The 19,444-nt window shown below is 48.9% G+C and overlaps 1 protein-coding gene across 2 annotated transcripts in view; it reads left to right on the top strand.

Annotated features, from left to right (window-relative positions):
- Window positions 1-11,431: 11,431 nt before the first annotated feature.
- Window positions 11,432-19,444, top strand: part of ERGIC3 (ERGIC and golgi 3) — a 56,190-nt gene continuing 48,177 nt past the window's right edge. Inside the window, exons 1-2 of one of the 2 annotated variants that reach the window (XM_037915226.2) lie at window positions 11,432-11,609; window positions 19,170-19,240. In XM_037915226.2, the coding sequence (XP_037771154.1) occupies window positions 11,522-11,609; window positions 19,170-19,240 (159 nt within the window). In that variant the 5' untranslated portion in view covers window positions 11,432-11,521. The remainder of the gene's footprint in view (window positions 11,610-19,169; window positions 19,241-19,444) is intronic. The other variant, XM_037915225.2, reaches the window with a different exon arrangement.

The raw sequence follows: 19,444 nt of genomic DNA, 5'->3' as shown, positions 1-19,444 counted from the left end.
TCACTCAATTACTGAGTCACATGACAGCCACCACCTTTGTGACAGAACATGCCAGACTTCAAAGTCGCTGCCTCCAAGGGTGACTCAGAACCATTTGTTCACCCACCAGACACAGTCTAGATATGCTTCTTTCCATACCTACCTTCATGAAACAATCCCTAGAATGGTGGAAGAACCATCACAATGTGTGCACAGGAGTTCTGTTCACATGTCCTTCCCCAAAGGTCATTATAACAATGGATACATCTCTGCTGGGGTGGGGCGCACATCTAGACACACAATCCAAGGTAAGTGGATATTATTTTCTTTGAACTGCAGGGGGGCATTGCCCAACCTCTTGGTCTGTGCTGTATCCGACTGGTGTGTCTAGCAAGAGGGGAGTGGAGGGAAGCCTTCTCTGGTAGGGGGGTTTGTTCTCAGTGGTATCTCAGCACATCTAGTGACAGTCTTGAGGGAGTTTCTGTGAGCTAACCTGTCACAGAGGCAAATGTGGTATAAAACTCAAACTCAAGTCACGTAGAGCCTGAATCCACAGGGAATGGGAGTTAGCCCTGAGCCCATGGAGGGGTAAAGTTCGGTCTCTTACGCCCTATGTACCCATGAGGACAGGTAGAGGGTAGTAGCCCTAAGTACTCACGAGGAAGGGTAGGGGTAGTAGCCTTAAACTGTGTAGGTAACTGTGGCATTATGCCCCATATTTATCGTAGTAATATTATGATATGATTATGGCATAACTATGATGTATTTTATGCAAGATAGGTCATGTAAGAGATCATTGAAAAGGTTATGAGTCACTGAATATGATTCTCCTATTTGTATGCATGTATCATTTTGGTATCTGCAGTTAGGAATATTGTCTATTGCATCTATTACAAATGTGTTTACACCTGGGGAACGCTATCTAGGCAGAATGCAATCAGTCTAGATGGCTGGCTGGGAAGAGCCATTAGGCAGAACAATAGGTCTTAGAAGATGCTAGTCTCCCACCAAGGAGCCTTGCTAAGGATGCTACAAACAACCTCTGAGTCATGCCTGCTGTGTCCCTACAGGGGCATGCGACCAAGTCACCTGGTACTGGACTCCATCTTGGAATACAAGTGTTTTTTCACTGACAGGGCATGGGACCCAAGAGGGGAGACAAAGGGTTCCCACTATATGCAAAAGCTATTTAAGGCAGGGGAGTGACATCATCGTGGTTCTTCACTGACGCCCTGTCCAAAGGAGACTCTTGGAAACACCTGAGAAACAAGGACTGAACTGGGGAGAAGGGCTGGACCCAGGCGATAGGGATTTCTAGCCTATGAAAGGAATACTTGGGGTTTTAAACTGCAAGCAAGTGCAGCTTTCCTTTAAGAGCCTGCAGCCAGCTTAAACATCATCTAGGGTGAGAATCTGCTACTCATATCCAATTTCTTTAGTATATTAAGCTTAGATTGCATTTTTGTTTTATTTGCTAGGTTATCTGCTTTGATCTGTTTGCTATCCCTTATAATCACTTAAAATCTGTCTTTTATAGTTAATAAATTTATTTTTGCTTTGTCTAAAGTCAGCGTGTGTGGAAGTCATTACTTGGGTCAGAGAGCTGTGTATATTCCTCTCCACATTGAGGGAAGAGGGCGAATTTCATGAACTTATGCTGTACAGTTCCCTGTGCAGCGCAAGATGGTATAATTTTGGGTTTACACTCCAGAGCGGGGTGTGAGCCTTAAGAACTGGGAGGTGCCTTAGCTTAGCCTTCCCATGCGGAGCTGATCTCAGCATCTGTGTGTAGCTGCAGCTGGATGTGTCCCTACCTGTATATTGGAGGGGGCTTGAGGGCCTGTCATAAAAGTACAGTTTAAAGGGAGCCCAGGCTGGTGGGTCAGGCGGGCTCAGTCGTACCCCAGTTCCAGGTGGCACCCCGGGGGGAACCCATCACAGTAACAACCCCTAAGTTTTGGGGAACTTAAAATGTGCAAGGGGGAATTCTGACCATAATGACACCTACCAACCACAGGAACATGAGTCAACACCCGCAGATGACTAACCACAAGAGTTCGGACAGAGACATCCCTTACGGGAGGATCTATTAATGGAGATTCTCTATGTCCTAGTAAGGAGGAGAGGATGGAAGATGCTAAAATACAGGTAGGATCTGATAAGAAAGAGTCAAATGAAAAAAAGTCCCATCCAATTACATCATGTAATGGCAAACAGCTAAAAAGTGACAAGTTTTTAAAGGGCTTATATACCAATGCTAGAAGTCTAAATAATAAGATGGGTGAACTAGAGTTGTAAGGATAAGGCCTTTTCCTGTAGCCATATTGTAAGGCCTAAAGCCTAAGGCCTTTGTCTGCAGCCATATTAAGAGAGCAGCAGCCATTAGCTAAGAAGCAGAAAGTCCCATCCTCACATTCCATCTAAATTACATTAAAGCAATGTAATATCAGGCTGTTAAGAAGGAGATCTGGTCCTAATGGCCTATCGCCAGAGGAAAAAACAGATCTTAAGATGGTTAAAGAAAACTTAGTTTGATAACATTCTGTCTGTCAAGAAATCACTTCTTAACAGTGGTGGTTGTGAAATCCTCACTTCTTTATTGTTTTGTCTTTATGGTCCCCACTTCCCTATTGTTTGTATGGTCTCTGGTTCTTTAATTGTTTCTATCTGTAACATAATTAATTTTGCTAGGTGTAAATTAATTAAGGTGGTGGTGTAGGACTGGTTAGATAATTTTGTTAAGTATGTTGGGATTGGTTAGTAAAATGTTAGTATAATGATTGGTTAAGGTACAGCTAAGCAGGACTCAAGTTTCACTATACGAACTGGAGTCCAAAAGGAAGTTCTTTGGGAACCAACTCCAGGACACAGCCCCATCAGAACTGCCAGACCTCAACACTCTGCCAATGACACTGTGTAGAACTGGAGTCCCGAGATGACCTGATCCTGACTGGTCATCAAGAAAAGTTCCTCTGTCTTATTGGGAGTGGTGAGCATCACATGTGACTTGCATTCTGTTTTGGTGATTGTTAATAAATAGAGGTTAAGTAGGATATTACTGTGTCAGGCTCTTTCACTGGTAAAAAACCCCACAAACCCATAGAGTATAAGGTTACGCCAGAGCCTTTTTAAAGACACCATAATAGAGGCTCAACTTAAATGTATACCCCAAATTAAAAAACATAGTAAGAGAACCAGAAAAGTGCCACCGTGGCTAAACAGCAAAGTAAAAGAAGCAGTGAGAGGCAAAAAGGCATCCTTTAAAAAGTGGAAGATAAATCCTAATGAGGAAAATAGAAAGGAGCATAAACTCTGGCAAGTGAAGTGTAAAAATATAATTAGAAAGGCCAAAAAAGAATTTGAACAGCTAGCCAAAGACTCAAAAAGTAATAGCAAAAGTTTTTTTAAGTACATCAGAAGCAGGAAGCCTGCTAAACAACCTGTGGGGCCACTGGACGATTGAGATGCTAAAGGAGCATTCAAGGATGATAAGGCCATGGCAGAGAAACTGAATGAATTCTTTGCATTGGTCTTCATGGCTGAGGATGTGAGGGAGATTCTCAAACCATTCTTTTTAGGTGACAAATCTGAGGAACTGTCCCAGATTGAGGTTTCTTTAGAGAAGGTTTTGGAACAAGTTGATAAATTAAACAGTAATAAGTCACCAGGACAAGATGGTATTCGCCCGAGAGTTCTGAAGGAACTCAAATGTGAAACTGCAGAACTACTAACTAGTCTGTAACCTATCATTTAAATCAGCTTCTGTACCAAATGACTGGAGAACAGCTAATGTGACCCAATTTTTAAAAAGGGCTCCAGAGGTGACCCCAGCAATTACAGGCTGATAAGCCTGACTTCAGTATCAGGCAAACTGGTTGAAACTATGGTAAAGAACAAAATTGTCAGATACATAGATGAACATAATTTGTTGGGGAAGAGTCAACATGGTTTTTGTAAAGGGAAATCATACCTCACCAATCTACTACAATTCTTTGAGGGGTCAACAGGCATGTGGACAAGGGGGATTCAGTGGATATAGTGTACTAAGATTTCCAGAAAGCCTTTGACAAGGTCCCTCACCAAAGGTTCTTAAGCAAAGTAAGCTGCCACGGGATAAGAGGGAAGGTCCTCTCATGGATTGGTAACTGGTTAAAAGATAGGAAACAAAAGTTAGGAATAAATGGTCAGCTTTCAGAATGGAGAGAGGTAAATAGTGGTGTCCCCCAGGGGTCTGTACTGGGACCAATCCTATTCAACATATTCATAAATGATCTGGAAAAAGGGGTAAACAGTGAAATCTTTGAATCAACTATGAAAGCCTGTTACCGGTCTTTCTGTACACACAGCTTTGTTGAAGTTTCCCCTCCATGTAGAAGTTTGGCACAGTAGCTGTTTCAGTCAGGATTACAGATCATAAAAAAACTCCTTCTGGAGAGGAAGGCAGCACCAAATTTTGCACAATTCTACGCAGAAATGTATAAAGAAACTTCTCTTCTGTGCAAAATGGGATCTTATCATTCAAATCCTTAGGAATGCTTAAATCTAGGTGTCACCAGTAATCACCTCGAACAGCAGCAGCAACAATTGCTCAATTAATTACAATATTTTATGATAATAAATAGCAAATTTACTTGTTTTACAGTTTCATAGTCAAAGTGAACAAATGCAAAGGATTACATCAATTGCATACCCATCATTGCATTAATGGTGAACCAGGCATCTTATTAATTTCACTTGCACTTAAGTCTGATCACAGAAAGATTAAAAAATGTGACCCTCAACTATCTACATTGCTGTTTACAGTTACAGTGTGTATGGTAACACCCATTGTTTCATGTTCTCTGTGTATATAAAATCTCCCCACTGTATTTTCCACTGAATGCATCCGATGAAGTGAGCTGTAGCTCATGAAAGCTTATGCTCAAGTAAATTTGTTAGTCTCTAAGATGCCACAAGTCCTCCTTTTCTTATTGCTGTTTACGAGGTTCTCAGCAACACTAAAGACACTAGCTGACTCAACTAATTGTAGCATACAGAAAAGGGTAATATTCATTTAAGCCGTTTGTGAGCATGTAGTAATGTTCACTATTTTCTATGTTTTAGAAGCCATCAGAAATCACTCAGAGCAGCAGTACACATTAAGCTAGGCCTGGTATGTTTGCATAGAGTTAATAAACATGATTATTTGGGAGACAACTGTGCCTAAGCAATGTATTATTACTTTTGTGATGTAATGAGCAAAAGACACAGCACTAATCATAAACCAATGCTTTACATCTGTACTAAATTAAACAAGTTTTCATAAATTTTGCCATTTGTCCTGTTCTTAATTCATCTAAAAACAAACCAAAATTCCACTAAACTTCTTAATTTGTAGCAATCATATAATGTCTGTTAAAACATTACAGATGGATTTGCAACAAATTGGTCAATTTTGGGGGGAGGGGGGTCAATTTTTGCATGCATATTGTATGTTTACTAAAACAGAAAATACAAAATAAAAATTGGGGTAATATATTTGTCAGACCAGAAATAAAGGTTTACCTCTGGGAGTGGCAGATCCTCATCTCTTCAAACTAGAATAAAGCCTGCAGGGGTGACCCAATATATATTTTGTCACTTACAACCAGTCAACCCCCAGCTCCTTATTCAAACTCCATGTACAAAATGGATGTGGGGTGAGGATGTGACATGTGGCAGCATAATGCCCAAGAACAAAGCTTTGGGTCAACAAGTGGCATGTCACAGCTCCTTCAGACCAGTCCGAGAGTTGTGGGGAATGTGTCATTTGTGGTGACTCAAAAAATATTTTCTCATGTACAACCAAGCAATCAACACCCAGCTCCATATTTAATTATTTAATTAGTAATTAAGGAATTCGTAATTTAAATGTTATCACATTACTGTTAATTTGATGACATTTCTAAAATTTAATCTTACAGCAATCTATTTTTAAATAATTTTGGCCTTTGAATAAGGAACTGAGAACCAGGAATAAGGAGCTGGTATCATGAATAAGGAACCAACTGACGCTTTCTAGTGATTGAAACCAATAACCTCCAGGGCTAAACATCTGAATCTTTACAGCTTATGCTAAAGAGCCAGGCTCTCGAGCTGAGAGTTGTCACAGACTCACATCCTCTGTGAACTGGGCACAGAGAAGGGACACAACACACTTGGACTGCTGGGTTACACAAGCGAAATCCATGACAAATGCCTGAAATGTGGACCATGTATTTTGGTGCTTCACACCGTAATTTATATATCATAGCTCATGGTAAAGCATGGGCCATGTAGTCCAAACAATGAGCTCGTGCCATAGAGGAGAATGGGAGCATTGAGGCACTGTGGTGGCCTTTCAGAATACAAGTATTTTGGTTTTCAGTTAAATTGTCAGTTTTTGGTCTAAGTATTTTGGAGTTTGATTTTTTTGCTGACAATATTCTGTAAAAAAATTTCAATGAAAAGTATTTTTTCTTTGTTTTCACGAGGATTTTCAGTGGACAAAAAAACCAAATACAAACCATTTTCTGACCAGCTCTACTGGAGACACACTTTCCCAGGGGGTTACACAACTGTTTACTAGCCACCAATAGAATATTGGTGATCAGTAATCCTGGATTCTAGCCCTGTCTCTGTAGAGAAGTGTGTTCTTTATAGTGCTTAGAGATATTGCCTAAATCAGGTTTGGTTTTTCTTTCTGAAAGGAAGTGTGGTGCAGTCGGTAAGTTTGGGGTTCATCATGTGAAAGACTGGCATTCTAGGCGTAAACTCTTGGCTAAGTTATTTAAACAATGTGGGGAGAGTATTCAGAGGCTCTTCACTGTCTGCTGGTGGGGTTCATGGCCTTAGCAAAAACAAGGGTAGTTAACTGCATAGAAATTTAAACGGCACTTAGCATAAGAGAAGAGTGAGGGGGGATTTGATAGCATCCTTCAACTACCTGAATGGGGGGTTCCAAAGAGGATGGAGCTAGGCTATTCTCAGTGGTGGCAGATATTAGAACAAGGAGTAATGGTCTCAAGTTGCAGTGGGGGAGGTTTAGGTTGGATATTAGGAAAAAAAATTTCACTAGGAGGGTGGTGAAGCACTGGAATGGGTTACCTAGGGAGGTGGTGGAATCTCCTTCCTTAGAGGTTTTTAAGGCCCAGCTTGACAAAGCCCTGGCTGGGATGATTTAATTGGGGTTGGTCCTGCTTTGAGCAGGGGGTTGGACTAGATGACCTCCTGAGGTCTCTTCCAACCCTAATCTTCTATGATAAAGGCAATTTGAACTCCTGGCCTCCAAGAGAGGGTGCTTTCCTGTACCAAAGGAGCATATAGCAAGGCTGTCCTTTTTAGCCCTGCAAAGTAACTGGTGACAATGTCAGCACCACATACTCTTTGTCATCAAATTCCAATTTGACAGCTTCAGCCTGGCACAATCAAGCCACCTGTTAGCACTTTAATATACTTTTCCAGAAAATATGCCATGCACGTACTCAAAAAGGGTCTTTGAGGAATCCGGGTTACAGGAAAATGAACTAGGAAAATCTGAATAAAAGTGGTAAAGGTGTAAAGTGAGACACTCCCCAGAAAAAAGCACCACATACTGATTAACAACAGCTTATTGTGAACTTCCCATTCATCAACCAATGACACCCCACAACATCCCAATGCCCACAATGTCACCCTCTGACACCCCAATGTCACCCTATGACACACCAGCACTGTCACTCCAGGACTTCCCCAATCTCACCCCAACACCTCCACATCCCTCTGTCACCCCATGTCACCCCCACCGACAATGTCACCAAACACTCCACGTCACCCCAACACCTCCACATCCCTCTGTCACCCCATGTCACCCCCACCGACAGTGTCACCAAACACCCCATGTCACCCCAACACCTCCACATCCCCGTCACCCCATGTCACCCCCACCGACAGTGTCACCAAACACCCAATGTCACACCAACACCTCCACATCCCCGTCACCACCACCGAGAGTGTCACCAAACACCCCATGTCACCCCAACACCTCCACAACCCTCTGTCACCCCATGTCACCCCCACCGAGAATGTCACCAAACACCCAATGTCATCCCAATACCTCCACATCCCCCTGTCACCCCATGTCACCCCCACCGACAGTGTCACCAAACACCCCATGTCACCCCAACACCTCCACATCCCCCTGTCACCCCATGTCACCCCCACCAACAGTGTCACCAAACACCCCACGTCACCCCAACACCTCCACATCCCCCTGTCACCCCATGTCACCCCCACCGACAGTGTCACCAAACACCCCATGTCACCCCAACACCTCCACATCCCCCTGTCACCCAATGTCACCCCCACCGACAGTGTCACCAAACACCCCACGTCACCCCAACACCTCCACATCCCTCTGTCACCCCATGTCACCCCCACCGACAGTGTCACCAAACACCCCATGTCACCCCAACACCTCCACATCCCCGTCACCCCATGTCACCCCCACCGACAGTGTCACCAAACACCCCATGTCACCCCAACACCTCCACATCCCCGTCACCCCATGTCACCCCCACCGACAGTGTCATCAAACACCCCATGTCACCCCAACACCTCCACATCCCCCTGTCACCCCATGTCACCCCCACCGACAGTGTCACCAAACACCCTATGTCACCCCAACACCTCCACATCCCCGTCACCCCATGTCACCCCCACCGACAGTGTCACCAAACACCCCACGTCACCCCAACACCTCCACATCCCTCTGTCACCCCATGTCACCCCCACCGAGAGTGTCACCGAACACCCCACGTCACCCCAACACCTCCACATCCCTCTGTCACCCCAGTCACCCCCACCGAGAGTGTCACCGAACACCCCATGTCACCCCAACACCTCCACATCCCTCTGTCACCCCATGTCACCCCCACCGACAGTGTCACCAAACACCCCATGTCACCCCAACACCTCCACATCCCCCTGTCACCCCATGTCACCCCCACCGACAGTGTCACCAAACACCCCACGTCACCCCAACACCTCCACATCCCCCTGTCACCCCGTGTCACCCCCACCGACAGTGTCACCAAACACCCCATGTCACCCCAACACCTCCACATCCCCGTCACCCCATGTCACCCCCACCAACAGTGTCACCAAACACCCCACATCACCCCAACACCTCCACATCCCCCTGTCACCCCATGTCACCCCTACCGACAGTGTCACCAAACACCCCATGTCACCCCAACACCTCCACATCCCCGTCACCCCATGTCACCCCCACCGACAGTGTCACCAAACACCCCATGTCACCCCAACACCTCCACATCCCCCTGTCACCCCATGTCACCCCCACCGACAGTGTCACCAAACACCCCATGTCACCCCAACACCTCCACATCCCCCTATCATCCCATGTCACCCCCACCGACAGTGTCACCAAACACCCCATGTCACCCCAGCACCTCCACATCCCTCTGTCACCCCAAGTCACCCCCACCGACAGTGTCACCAAACACCCCATGTCACCCCCACCGACAGTGTCACCAAACACCCCATGTCACCCCAGCACCTCCACATCCCCCTGTCACCCCCTGTCACCCCCACCGACAGTGTCACCAAACACCCCATGTCACCCCAGCACCTCCACATCCACCTGTCACCCCATGTCACCCCCACCGACAGTGTCACCAAACACCCCATGTCACCCCAACACCTCCACATCCCCGTCACCCCATGTCACCCCCACCAACAGTGTCACCAAACACCCCACGTCACCCCAACACCTCCACATCCCTCTGTCACCCCATGTCACCCCCACCGACAGTGTCACCAAACACCCCATGTCACCCCAACACCTCCACATCCCTCTGTCACCCCATGTCACCCCCACCGACAGTGTCACCGAACACCCCACGTCACCCCAACACCTCCACATCCCCCTGTCACCCCATGTCACCCCCACCGACAGTGTCACCAAACACCCCACGTCACCCCAACACCTCCACATCCCTCTGTCACCCCATGTCACCCCCACCGACAGTGTCACCAAACACCCCACGTCACCCCAACACCTCCACATCCCTCTGTCACCCCATGTCACCCCCACCGACAGTGTCACCAAACACCCCACGTCACCCCAACACCTCCACATCCCTCTGTCACCCCATGTCACCCCCACCGACAGTGTCACCAAACACCCCACGTCACCCCAACACCTCCACATCCCCGTCACCCCATGTCACCCCCACCGACAGTGTCACCAAACACCCCACGTCACCCCAACACCTCCACATCCCCCTGTCATCCCATGTCACCCCCACCGACAGTGTCACCAAACACCCCACGTCACCCCAACACCTCCACATCCCCCTGTCATCCCATGTCACCCCCACCGACAGTGTCACCAAACACCCCACGTCACCCCAACACCTCCACATCCCCCTGTCACCCCATGTCACCCCCACCGACAGTGTCACCAAACACCCCACGTCACCCCAACACCTCCACATCCCCCTGTCACCCCATGTCACCCCCACCGACAGTGTCACCAAACACCCCACGTCACCCCAGCACCTCCACATCCCCCTGTCACCCCATGTCACCCCCACCGACAGTGTCACCAAACACCCCACGTCACCCCAACACCTCCACATCCCCCTGTCACCCCATGTCACCCCCACCGACAGTGTCACCAAACACCCCACGTCACCCCAACACCTCCACATCCCCCTGTCACCCCATGTCACCCCCACCGACAGTGTCACCAAACACCCCATGTCACCCCAACACCTCCACATCCCTCTGTCACCCCATGTCACCCCCACCGACAGTGTCACCGAACACCCCATGTCACCCCAACACCTCCACATCCCTCTGTCACCCCATGTCACCCCCACCGACAGTGTCACCGAACACCCCACGTCACCCCAACACCTCCACATCCCTCTGTCACCCCATGTCACCCCCACCGACAGTGTCACCAAACACCCCACGTCACCCCAACACCTCCACATCCCCCTGTCATCCCATGTCACCCCCACCGACAGTGTCACCAAACACCCCACGTCACCCCAACACCTCCACATCCCCCTGTCACCCCATGTCACCCCCACCGACAGTGTCACCAAACACCCCACGTCACCCCAACACCTCCACATCCCCCTGTCACCCCATGTCACCCCCACCGACAGTGTCACCAAACACCCCATGTCACCCCAGCACCTCCACATCCCCCTGTCACCCCATGTCACCCCCACCGACAGTGTCACCAAACACCCCACGTCACCCCAACACCTCCACATCCCCCTGTCACCCCATGTCACCCCCACCGACAGTGTCACCAAACACCCCACGTCACTCCACGACCCCCCGACACCCGCATGCGCCCAACACCCTCAGGTCACCGCGCGCACGCGCGGCCCCGGCTCGCCACGTCACTCCGCCCCGCCCCAGCCCCGCGCGGGCTCCCAGGCCGCCCTGCGGCGGGGGCGGGGCACAGAGCCGAGTGCTCCGCCCCGCAGGCGGGGCCGGCGCCGGACGCGGGGTCGCCGCCGCCATGGACTCGCTGTGGAGGCTGAAGCGGTTCGATGCGTTTCCCAAGACACTGGAGGATTTTCGGGTCAAGACCTGCGGGGGCGCGCTCGGTGAGGGGCGGGGGCGCGCGCGGGGAGGGGCGGGGGCGGCCGCGACGCGTCGCCGTGCGGGGCTGGCGAGTGCCGGGGCGGCGGGGCCGGCGCCGAGACCAGCCCTCGCCGGGCGGCCGCCAGCTGCTGCCCGCCGCCGCCGCGCTCCCCGCCGCCTCTGCATCGATCCGCCTCCTCAGCGGGCTCTGCGGGGCTCTCACCTCCGCCGGCAGCCGGTGGGCTGGCTGCAAAAGCCGCCTGATTTCCCCCATTTCCCCCGCCGAGAGGCGCCCCCTTCCCTTCCCCCCACCCCGCGGCGGCCCAAGCTGAAAGCCCCTGGCAGCCCGATCGCTGCGGGAGAAAACACCCCCCCGCGAGGTTCTTGCCCTCCGCCGGGGGGCTGACAGCCCCAGCCTCTTCCTCTCCCGCTGAGGCTGAGGAATAGGTCGGTTCGAGTCCAGCTGCTTCCTTCTCTCTTCCTCCCTGAGAGTCCTTCACCTCCATAGTCACTAAGGTGAGCCTCCCCCTGCGCAGGGGAAGCTGTCACCCAACCCACTGCAGCCCCTCGCTGCCAGAGCTGGAATAAAGGGCCTGTGCTCCTGTAAAAAGAAGAGAAGAGCCACCTCCCTGCCTGCATGGTGACCATCAACACCACTCCAAACAAACGGTCCGAAGGCGCTGCTCCTCCTCTGTCCTAGAGCAGGACCCAGCCCTCCACCCAGAAACACAACAGTCCCAGCCTCCCCTCCTCCTCCTCCTCCATCCTAGAGCAGGACCCAGCCCTCCACCCAGAAACACAACAGTCCCAGCCTCCCCATCCTCCTCCTCCTCTGTCCTAGAGCAGGACCCAGCCCTCCACCCAGAAACACAACAGTCCCAGCCTCCCCATCCTCCTCCTCCTCCGTCCTAGAGCAGGACCCAGCCCTCCACCCAGAAACACAACAGTCCCAGCCTCCCCATCCTCCTCCTCCTCCGTCCTAGAGCAGGACCCAGCCCTCCACCCAGAAACACAACAGTCCCAGCCTCCCCTCCTCCTCCTCCTCCTCCGTCCTAGAGCAGGACCCAGCCCTCCACCCAGAAACACAACAGTCCCAGCCTCCCCTCCTCCTCCTCCTCCTCCGTCCTAGAACAGGACCCAGCCCTCCACCCAGAAACACAACAGTCCCAGCCTCCCCATCCTCCTCCTCCTCCGTCCTAGAACAGGACCCAGCCCTCCACCCAGAAACACAACAGTCCCAGCCTCCCCATCCTCCTCCTCCTCCGTCCTAGAGCAGGACCCAGCTCTCCACCCAGAAACACAACAGTCCCAGCCTCCCCATCCTCCTCCTCCGTCCTAGAGCAGGACCCAGCTCTCCACCCAGAAACACAACAGTCCCAGCCTCCCCGTCCCTGTCATCACTTACAAAGCAGAACATCCCTCCCTGACATAGGGCAGATAGTGTCTGATCATCCCAAAGCCAGACTGGTGTTTCCAGCTGGAGTTTGTGGGCCAGAGGTGGTAACAAATGGGCCAGGAGTGGCATATATTCCCTCACTCTATTGTTCACACACACCTTCCTTCTGATTGTCTCCCTGCTTCCTTTTCCCATTTTCTTCTATTCCTCTTGTTCTCTCTGTTCCTTCCTCCATCCCTGCTTTGAGGAGTAACCTGACCAGTACCAGCACAGCCAGCAACAGCAGTGAGGGATGGGGTAGGGTGGAGGCTGTACAGTCTCCATTCAGGCCCCAGAACCTGGCCTGGATCCTGTTTTAACTCTGAAGGTGGCCAGTGGGCATGTTGTTTGACTCCTCACCTCAGATTTAAAACTTCAAATAAAGCATTTGTCTCCCTTCTGTCTGTATCATCCTTCCAGGCAAGGCTCAGTAAGCTCTTGTTCTTTTGTTTGTTGTGTTATTTTGGGAGTTTTAGGCATAGTGAGATGCTGGGAGTCCCACAGGCCTGCTTAAACATCTTATCTATTTGAACTAAGTAAGTCATAAGAGACTGCATTTTGCTGTAAGAAAGACCTGTATAGGAGAGCCAAGTATTCATATGTAAGGTTTCTGTAGTGCAGAATTTTGGAGCAAACTAGTGATCCAGCCAATTGAGTAGCCTGTTCCTGCAGAGGCCGGTACAAACTAGTTCAGAGAAAAGAACAGGAAACCTCCCAATGGGCCATTATGGAATAACCGGCATATAGGGAAGCTACTGCCTACTTCTGCCAGTTGTTGGCTGGTGCGCTAAAGCAGGAGGGTTTGCTTATGCAAATATATATGTTTATATAATAGAGGTAAAACCGCCCCATTAAAAGAATATTAAAGTGGCAAAGTCAAGCCCTACAAAATTAGGAAATATCAGAATTAAGGTTACCCTGGAACCTTAATCCTCCTCCCTCTGCCAATGGTGTGTGTCGTGATACAGTCTTTAATTACATGATCCCATACTATTTTTTCCACAGGACCCTTGCCTCATTCAGGGAATAGATAGTGTCATGGAGCCACAAGATCAGTGCTACACCCCCAGGTTTGGAACAGTCTCTTGGAGGAACCCCTTTGATGTGCCAGACCCCCCAGGGGTCTCACTCTTCCCTCAGGGTAGGACACCTGGCCTCACTGCCTCCTAAGATTGAATCTATGTGAGCTCTGTTCAGCGAGTCCAACGGAGACGGACTCCTGGGAGAGACTTGTCCACTCTGCAGGGATTAATGCACCTCACCGAGTATTTAGAGGGACACTCAAACAGTGTTTCAAACCAGCTGGATTTATTAGTCCCCTGGCACATAGCATGGATTAGCACACAGAAGTGAAGATTAGCACAGTCCAGTCTGCTCAGCCCAGAGCCCCAGCCATGCTGTGGTGAACCCTATTTTCAGGCTCTGTCTCTCTCTCAGTTTGACCCTCTGTGTCAGTTCCCAGGTGAGAGAACTCCCAGCTTCCTCTAGAAGCCCCACTGCGCACCTTCCAGTCCTTTGTTCTTAAGTTGGGCTCTCTGCCCGACTTCCCTGCTGAGAGGCCTTACCTCCTGCTTCTCTTGCTTTCCTCAAGCAGGTCTTGCAGGAGGGTGCTCCTGACTCGCCTCTGGAACTCATCATTTTGCTCCTGCCCTGTGAACCTCCCTGGCTGCCCCTGACAAGCCAGCTGAGTTGCCTGAACAACATCCAGCCAATCCACCTCTGAACTGCACCCAGGGAACATGTGAAGCACAAGCATGTACACCATCCACTTCCTTGCCCTTATGTCCCACCCTAACACTAAATGGTGGGACCTGTTGCCACCTAAGGAGGGTGGGCCAGTCTGTACTCTACTCTGCTTCCTCAATCCACCAGCAATATTAGTTGGCAGCTCCTCCGTGGAGCTGTGAGCATGGGCGTGTACCTGTCCATTCTGTGGTGAAAGGGAGAACCTGGTCCACATCTGTGTAGAGTGCATCAGGTTGCAGCCCCTCTTCTAGCTTCCCCCAGAAACTTATTGAGGTTCTAGGTGCACTTTTCCCCATACTTCCTAATTCTTGCACACCCCATCCATGATCCTACAAAGTTTCAGGACCTCCTTGTCAACCTCCTCCTGGCACTGCGCAACATAGCCATCCATCACTCCAGGAGGAGGAAGCTGGATGGGGGTACTCTGTGACTGTGGGGCCTATTTCTGGTCCCTTGTCTGATCATGTCTCAAGGTAGAGTTCCTCCAGGCAATATCCACAGACTCTTTAGATGTCTTTGAGGAGGGTTCTCTGCTCAGTGTCCCCTTCCGGTTCCTTGATTATTAATCTTTGACCTCGCTCCCATTTTCTCCTTTGTTGTCCCCTATACTCGTGGCTTGGGCGTAGCGGTTCCTCCCCCTTTGCTGAGGAGGCTGACCTTTAGTTTTGTGTGGGCCTAGATCTGCCTGTCCCGATACCCGCAAACAGAACATGCCTTCCAGCAGGGGTCCTGTAGGCAACAGCATCCTTTGCTACACAACCCTGATTTGTCCCCAGAGCACCATCTCTCAGTTCTAGAATTAACTGCATCTCTGCCCCCTCTGTGGTCTCCTCAAGGGGTACCCCTTTAGGTCTCAGGCCTCCAGTCCTCACCTTTCTCTGGGCAGGGACCTGAATCCCTGTCCCTTTAGATCAAGGATTGCAGTCCTCCTTCAATTCGCTGTGATTATCACAGCGGATCTGACCTTTGTCCAACACCCCTCTGCCAGGGACTATGCCAGAGTTGTCAGTGACCAGACAGTTTCCACAAACCACAATACACTTATTTAGGACAAAAGCATTACAGAGAAAACATAATAAAGCAATAAACCGTCTCCATTGCATGCTAGTTTACTGGGCCTTCTTCTGACACAGAGACACTGGCAGGTTCCAGTCCTTCACACCCTTCCAGCTGGATTTTGTCCTCTTGGTTATAGTTTCATGTCAATTCTTGGATCAGAGGAACCTCAGCCAGTTCAGGCTGATCCTTCTTGCCGCAAGCTCTTTCTTTGTCTCATGGATCTCTTAAATCAGGGTTGAACCAGTCTGTGTACCTTCCAAAGGGTAGTACTTCTCTGGAGTTGTTTACCTGTCCCAGGATTTGCAGTAATTACCCTCATTGATTTAAGATGTTGGGGTAAACTAAGTAACCTTCTGCCATGGGTTGGAATAATGTCTGTAGCTCACAAAGTTACATATCACATTTGTAGATAGTTAAATCCACAGCTGACTGCAAAGAATTACAAAGGGATCTCACAAAACTGGGTGACTAGGCAACAAAATGGCAAATGAAATTCAATGTTGATAAATGCAAAGTTATGCACATTGGAAAACATAATTCCCAACTATACATACAAAATGGTGGGATCTAAATTAGCTGTTACCACTCAAGAAAGAGATCTTGGAGTCATTGTGGATAGTTCTCTGAAAATATGTGCTCAGTGTGCATTGACAGTCAAAAAAGCTAACAATGTTAGGAACCGTTAGGAAAGGGACAGAAAATATCATAATGGCACTATATAAATCCATGGTACGCCCACATCTTGAATACTGTGTGCAGTTCTGGTCACCCCATCTCAAAAAAGATACATTTGAATTTTAAGAATTATAGTGAAGGGCAACAAAATGACTAGGGGTATGGAACAGCTTCCATGTGAGGAGAGATTAAAAAGACTGGGACTGCTCATGTTAGAAAAGAGACATTTAAGGGGAATATGATAAATGTCTATAAAATCATGAATGGTGTGGAGAAAGTTAATAAGCAAATGTTATTTGCTCCCTTCACATAACGCAAGAACAAGGGGTCACCCTTTGAAATTAACAGGCAGCAGGTTTAAAACAAACAAAAAGAAGTATTTCTTCACATAAAGCACAAGTCAACCTGTGGAACTCGTTACCAGAGGATGTTGTGATGGCCAAGACTATAACAGGGTTAAAAAAAGAACTAGATAAATTCATGGAGGATAGGTCCATCAGTGGCTATTAGGGGACTGATTAGGGATGTAATCCCATGCTGTGGGTATCTCTAAACCTCTAACTGCCAGAAGCTGGGACTGGATGACACTGAATAATTGTCCTGTTCTGTTCTTTCCCTCTGAAGTACGTGGCCCTGGTCACTGTTGGAAGACAGGATGCTGGGCTATATGGATCATTAGTCAGATCCTGTACGGCCATTTTTATGTTAAAAGTTTGACTAATCCCATGGCATAGGATATCCATGATTCCAAAGTCTTGCATCTGTCACACCAACCATCTTGTGCAATGAATGAGGCAGGGTTTCTTTGGAAAGAATAGTATGTGATCATGTAACTAAAGACTGCATCATAATGCAGACACACTGGTGATGGGGGTGAATTAAGGTTGCTGCCCCCTTTTCGCTAGCTGGATTCGGTTCCAGGTTCTTGGATGGGAATGTGCTCTGCTGGTTATAGACTTCTCTGCCCCTGTGTGCCCAGCCTGTCCTCGTCCCCCTCTTCTTCTGACCTCCTCCCCTTTGGCACTTATCCATCCCCCCCCATCTTCCTGATCCTATCCAATCCCCTCAGAGGTTTCTGTCCCCTCCCCAGCTGCTGTCCAACCTCTCTCTACACACACGCACGTCCTGCACTATATATTCTCTCATATCCCTGTCCGTCTCTCCCCTGTGCTTCTACTCTGCTCCCTATCCTTCCAGTTTCTCAATCCTCAACATCCAAGGAGGCAGCTTCCTCTTTCTTCAGGCTGACTGGGCTTCAGGTGGGAGAGCATCAATTTGAGAGCACAGAAGAGGGTCTGTACTTGCTCTCACTTCTAGTGCCCTGTGCCACCGTGACCCCTGGCAGCCAGGAGTAAAAATTGCAGGGAAATCCCACTCCGCTGCTGTAGCATGGGACTGGAGCATGCTCAGTTGCTCTGTGGGAATGGCACATTCAGTGTGGTCAGCACATCAGAGCTGTGAGGGGATAGAGCACGCTCAGTGCAGATGGAATCTTTGGATAGTTTAGTTGTCAAACTCTAACAAGTCTCTACTGAGGATGCACAGACAGATTTTTCAGAGGCTTATAGCTTGGCCAAATTTGGCTGAATTTTCATGGGGATGTCAGAAGGCACCTCTCTGACCCAAGGGAGACCCCAAATTCCAAGTCTCTTTTCCAAAGCATAGAGACTCTACTGTGTCTCAACAAAATGGTTGTAAGATTTTTTTAGCTTGGGCGGAATAATATATTTTCCCTAATTTCATTCCAGAAAGGGCTGAACTCTTTTAGCTGAAACTTTCCAAAACAAATTCAGCCTAAGGCAGACACCAAGCATGGAAATTTTTTATCCTGAATGGTTAAAGTTATAAGCAACTGAAAACAGAGTCTTATAATGGGAAGTGTCAGTCAGCCTGAAATATAGGCAGTGCTACCAGCTCCACCTATATAATATTTATAATTTATTTTTAATATATTTTGAAGGCGAAGACCATAACAGGGTTCAAAAAAGAACTTGATACATTCATAGAGGATATGTCCATCAATGGCTATTAGCCAGGATGGGCAGGGATCATGTCCCGAGCCTCTGTTTGCCAGAAGTTGCTAATGGGTGACAGGAGATGGATCACTTGCTGATTACCTGTTTTGTTCATTCCCTCTGAGGCACCTGGCATTGGCCACTGTCAGAAGACAGGATACTGATGGACCTTTGGTCTGACCTAGTATGACTGTTCTTATGTTCTTTTTTAATCATAACTATGGTGACTGTGGATGCTCTCATTATCCAAATAAAGGTCTAATCGTGGTCTGGCTGGGGCTGCAGTCACACTAGAAAGCATCTCTTCTATGTGAAATGTTTCCTTTGGTGGCTGGGAGAGGAGGACTGTGCCCAAATGGATGAAAACAGCTCCTGTCTTGGTACTCAGTACTGGTTCACTCTCCTCTTTAATAACTTTGAAATGCAGGGATTTGCTTTGTGGCCTAGCCTTCCTGGTCTACTGTCTAACTGGCATTTGTGTTGGGCTATTAGCATGTGTTTTTTACAGAGCACGTGGGGGGAGGATAGCGATTTTCGTGAGGAGCCTGGTTTCTTCTCACCTACTGTAATGCCAGCTGCTTTCTTCACTGGAGTCGGGCAGCGAATTAGTGAGTCCACAGCCCATGGTCATGCTTGTCATTCTTCATTTGCAGTGACAGTAATCAGTGGACTTATCATGCTCCTGCTTTTCTTCTCGGAGCTGCAGTACTACCTCACAAAGGAAGTAAGTAGAGCTTTGCATTGCTGTCTTTTTTGGGTTTATGTTTTCCCTGTGCAGTCCTACTGGAGCCCTGGGAAGCAGATAGGGCCACATATTCAACCAAGGTCCACCGTTTGTCAACAGCTGAGCCAGGCTCCCGAGTTTTGCAAGGCACAGGACTATTCTGTAGCTACACATTATCTCGCCTTTTCCATGGTGTGACGGGGT

The sequence above is a fragment of the Chelonia mydas genome, chromosome 13, assembly GCF_015237465.2.
Source record: "Chelonia mydas isolate rCheMyd1 chromosome 13, rCheMyd1.pri.v2, whole genome shotgun sequence".
Lineage (NCBI taxonomy): Eukaryota > Metazoa > Chordata > Testudines > Cheloniidae > Chelonia > Chelonia mydas.
Note: the sequence above shows the minus strand (reverse complement) of the source record. Positions and strands in the feature narration are given on the sequence as shown.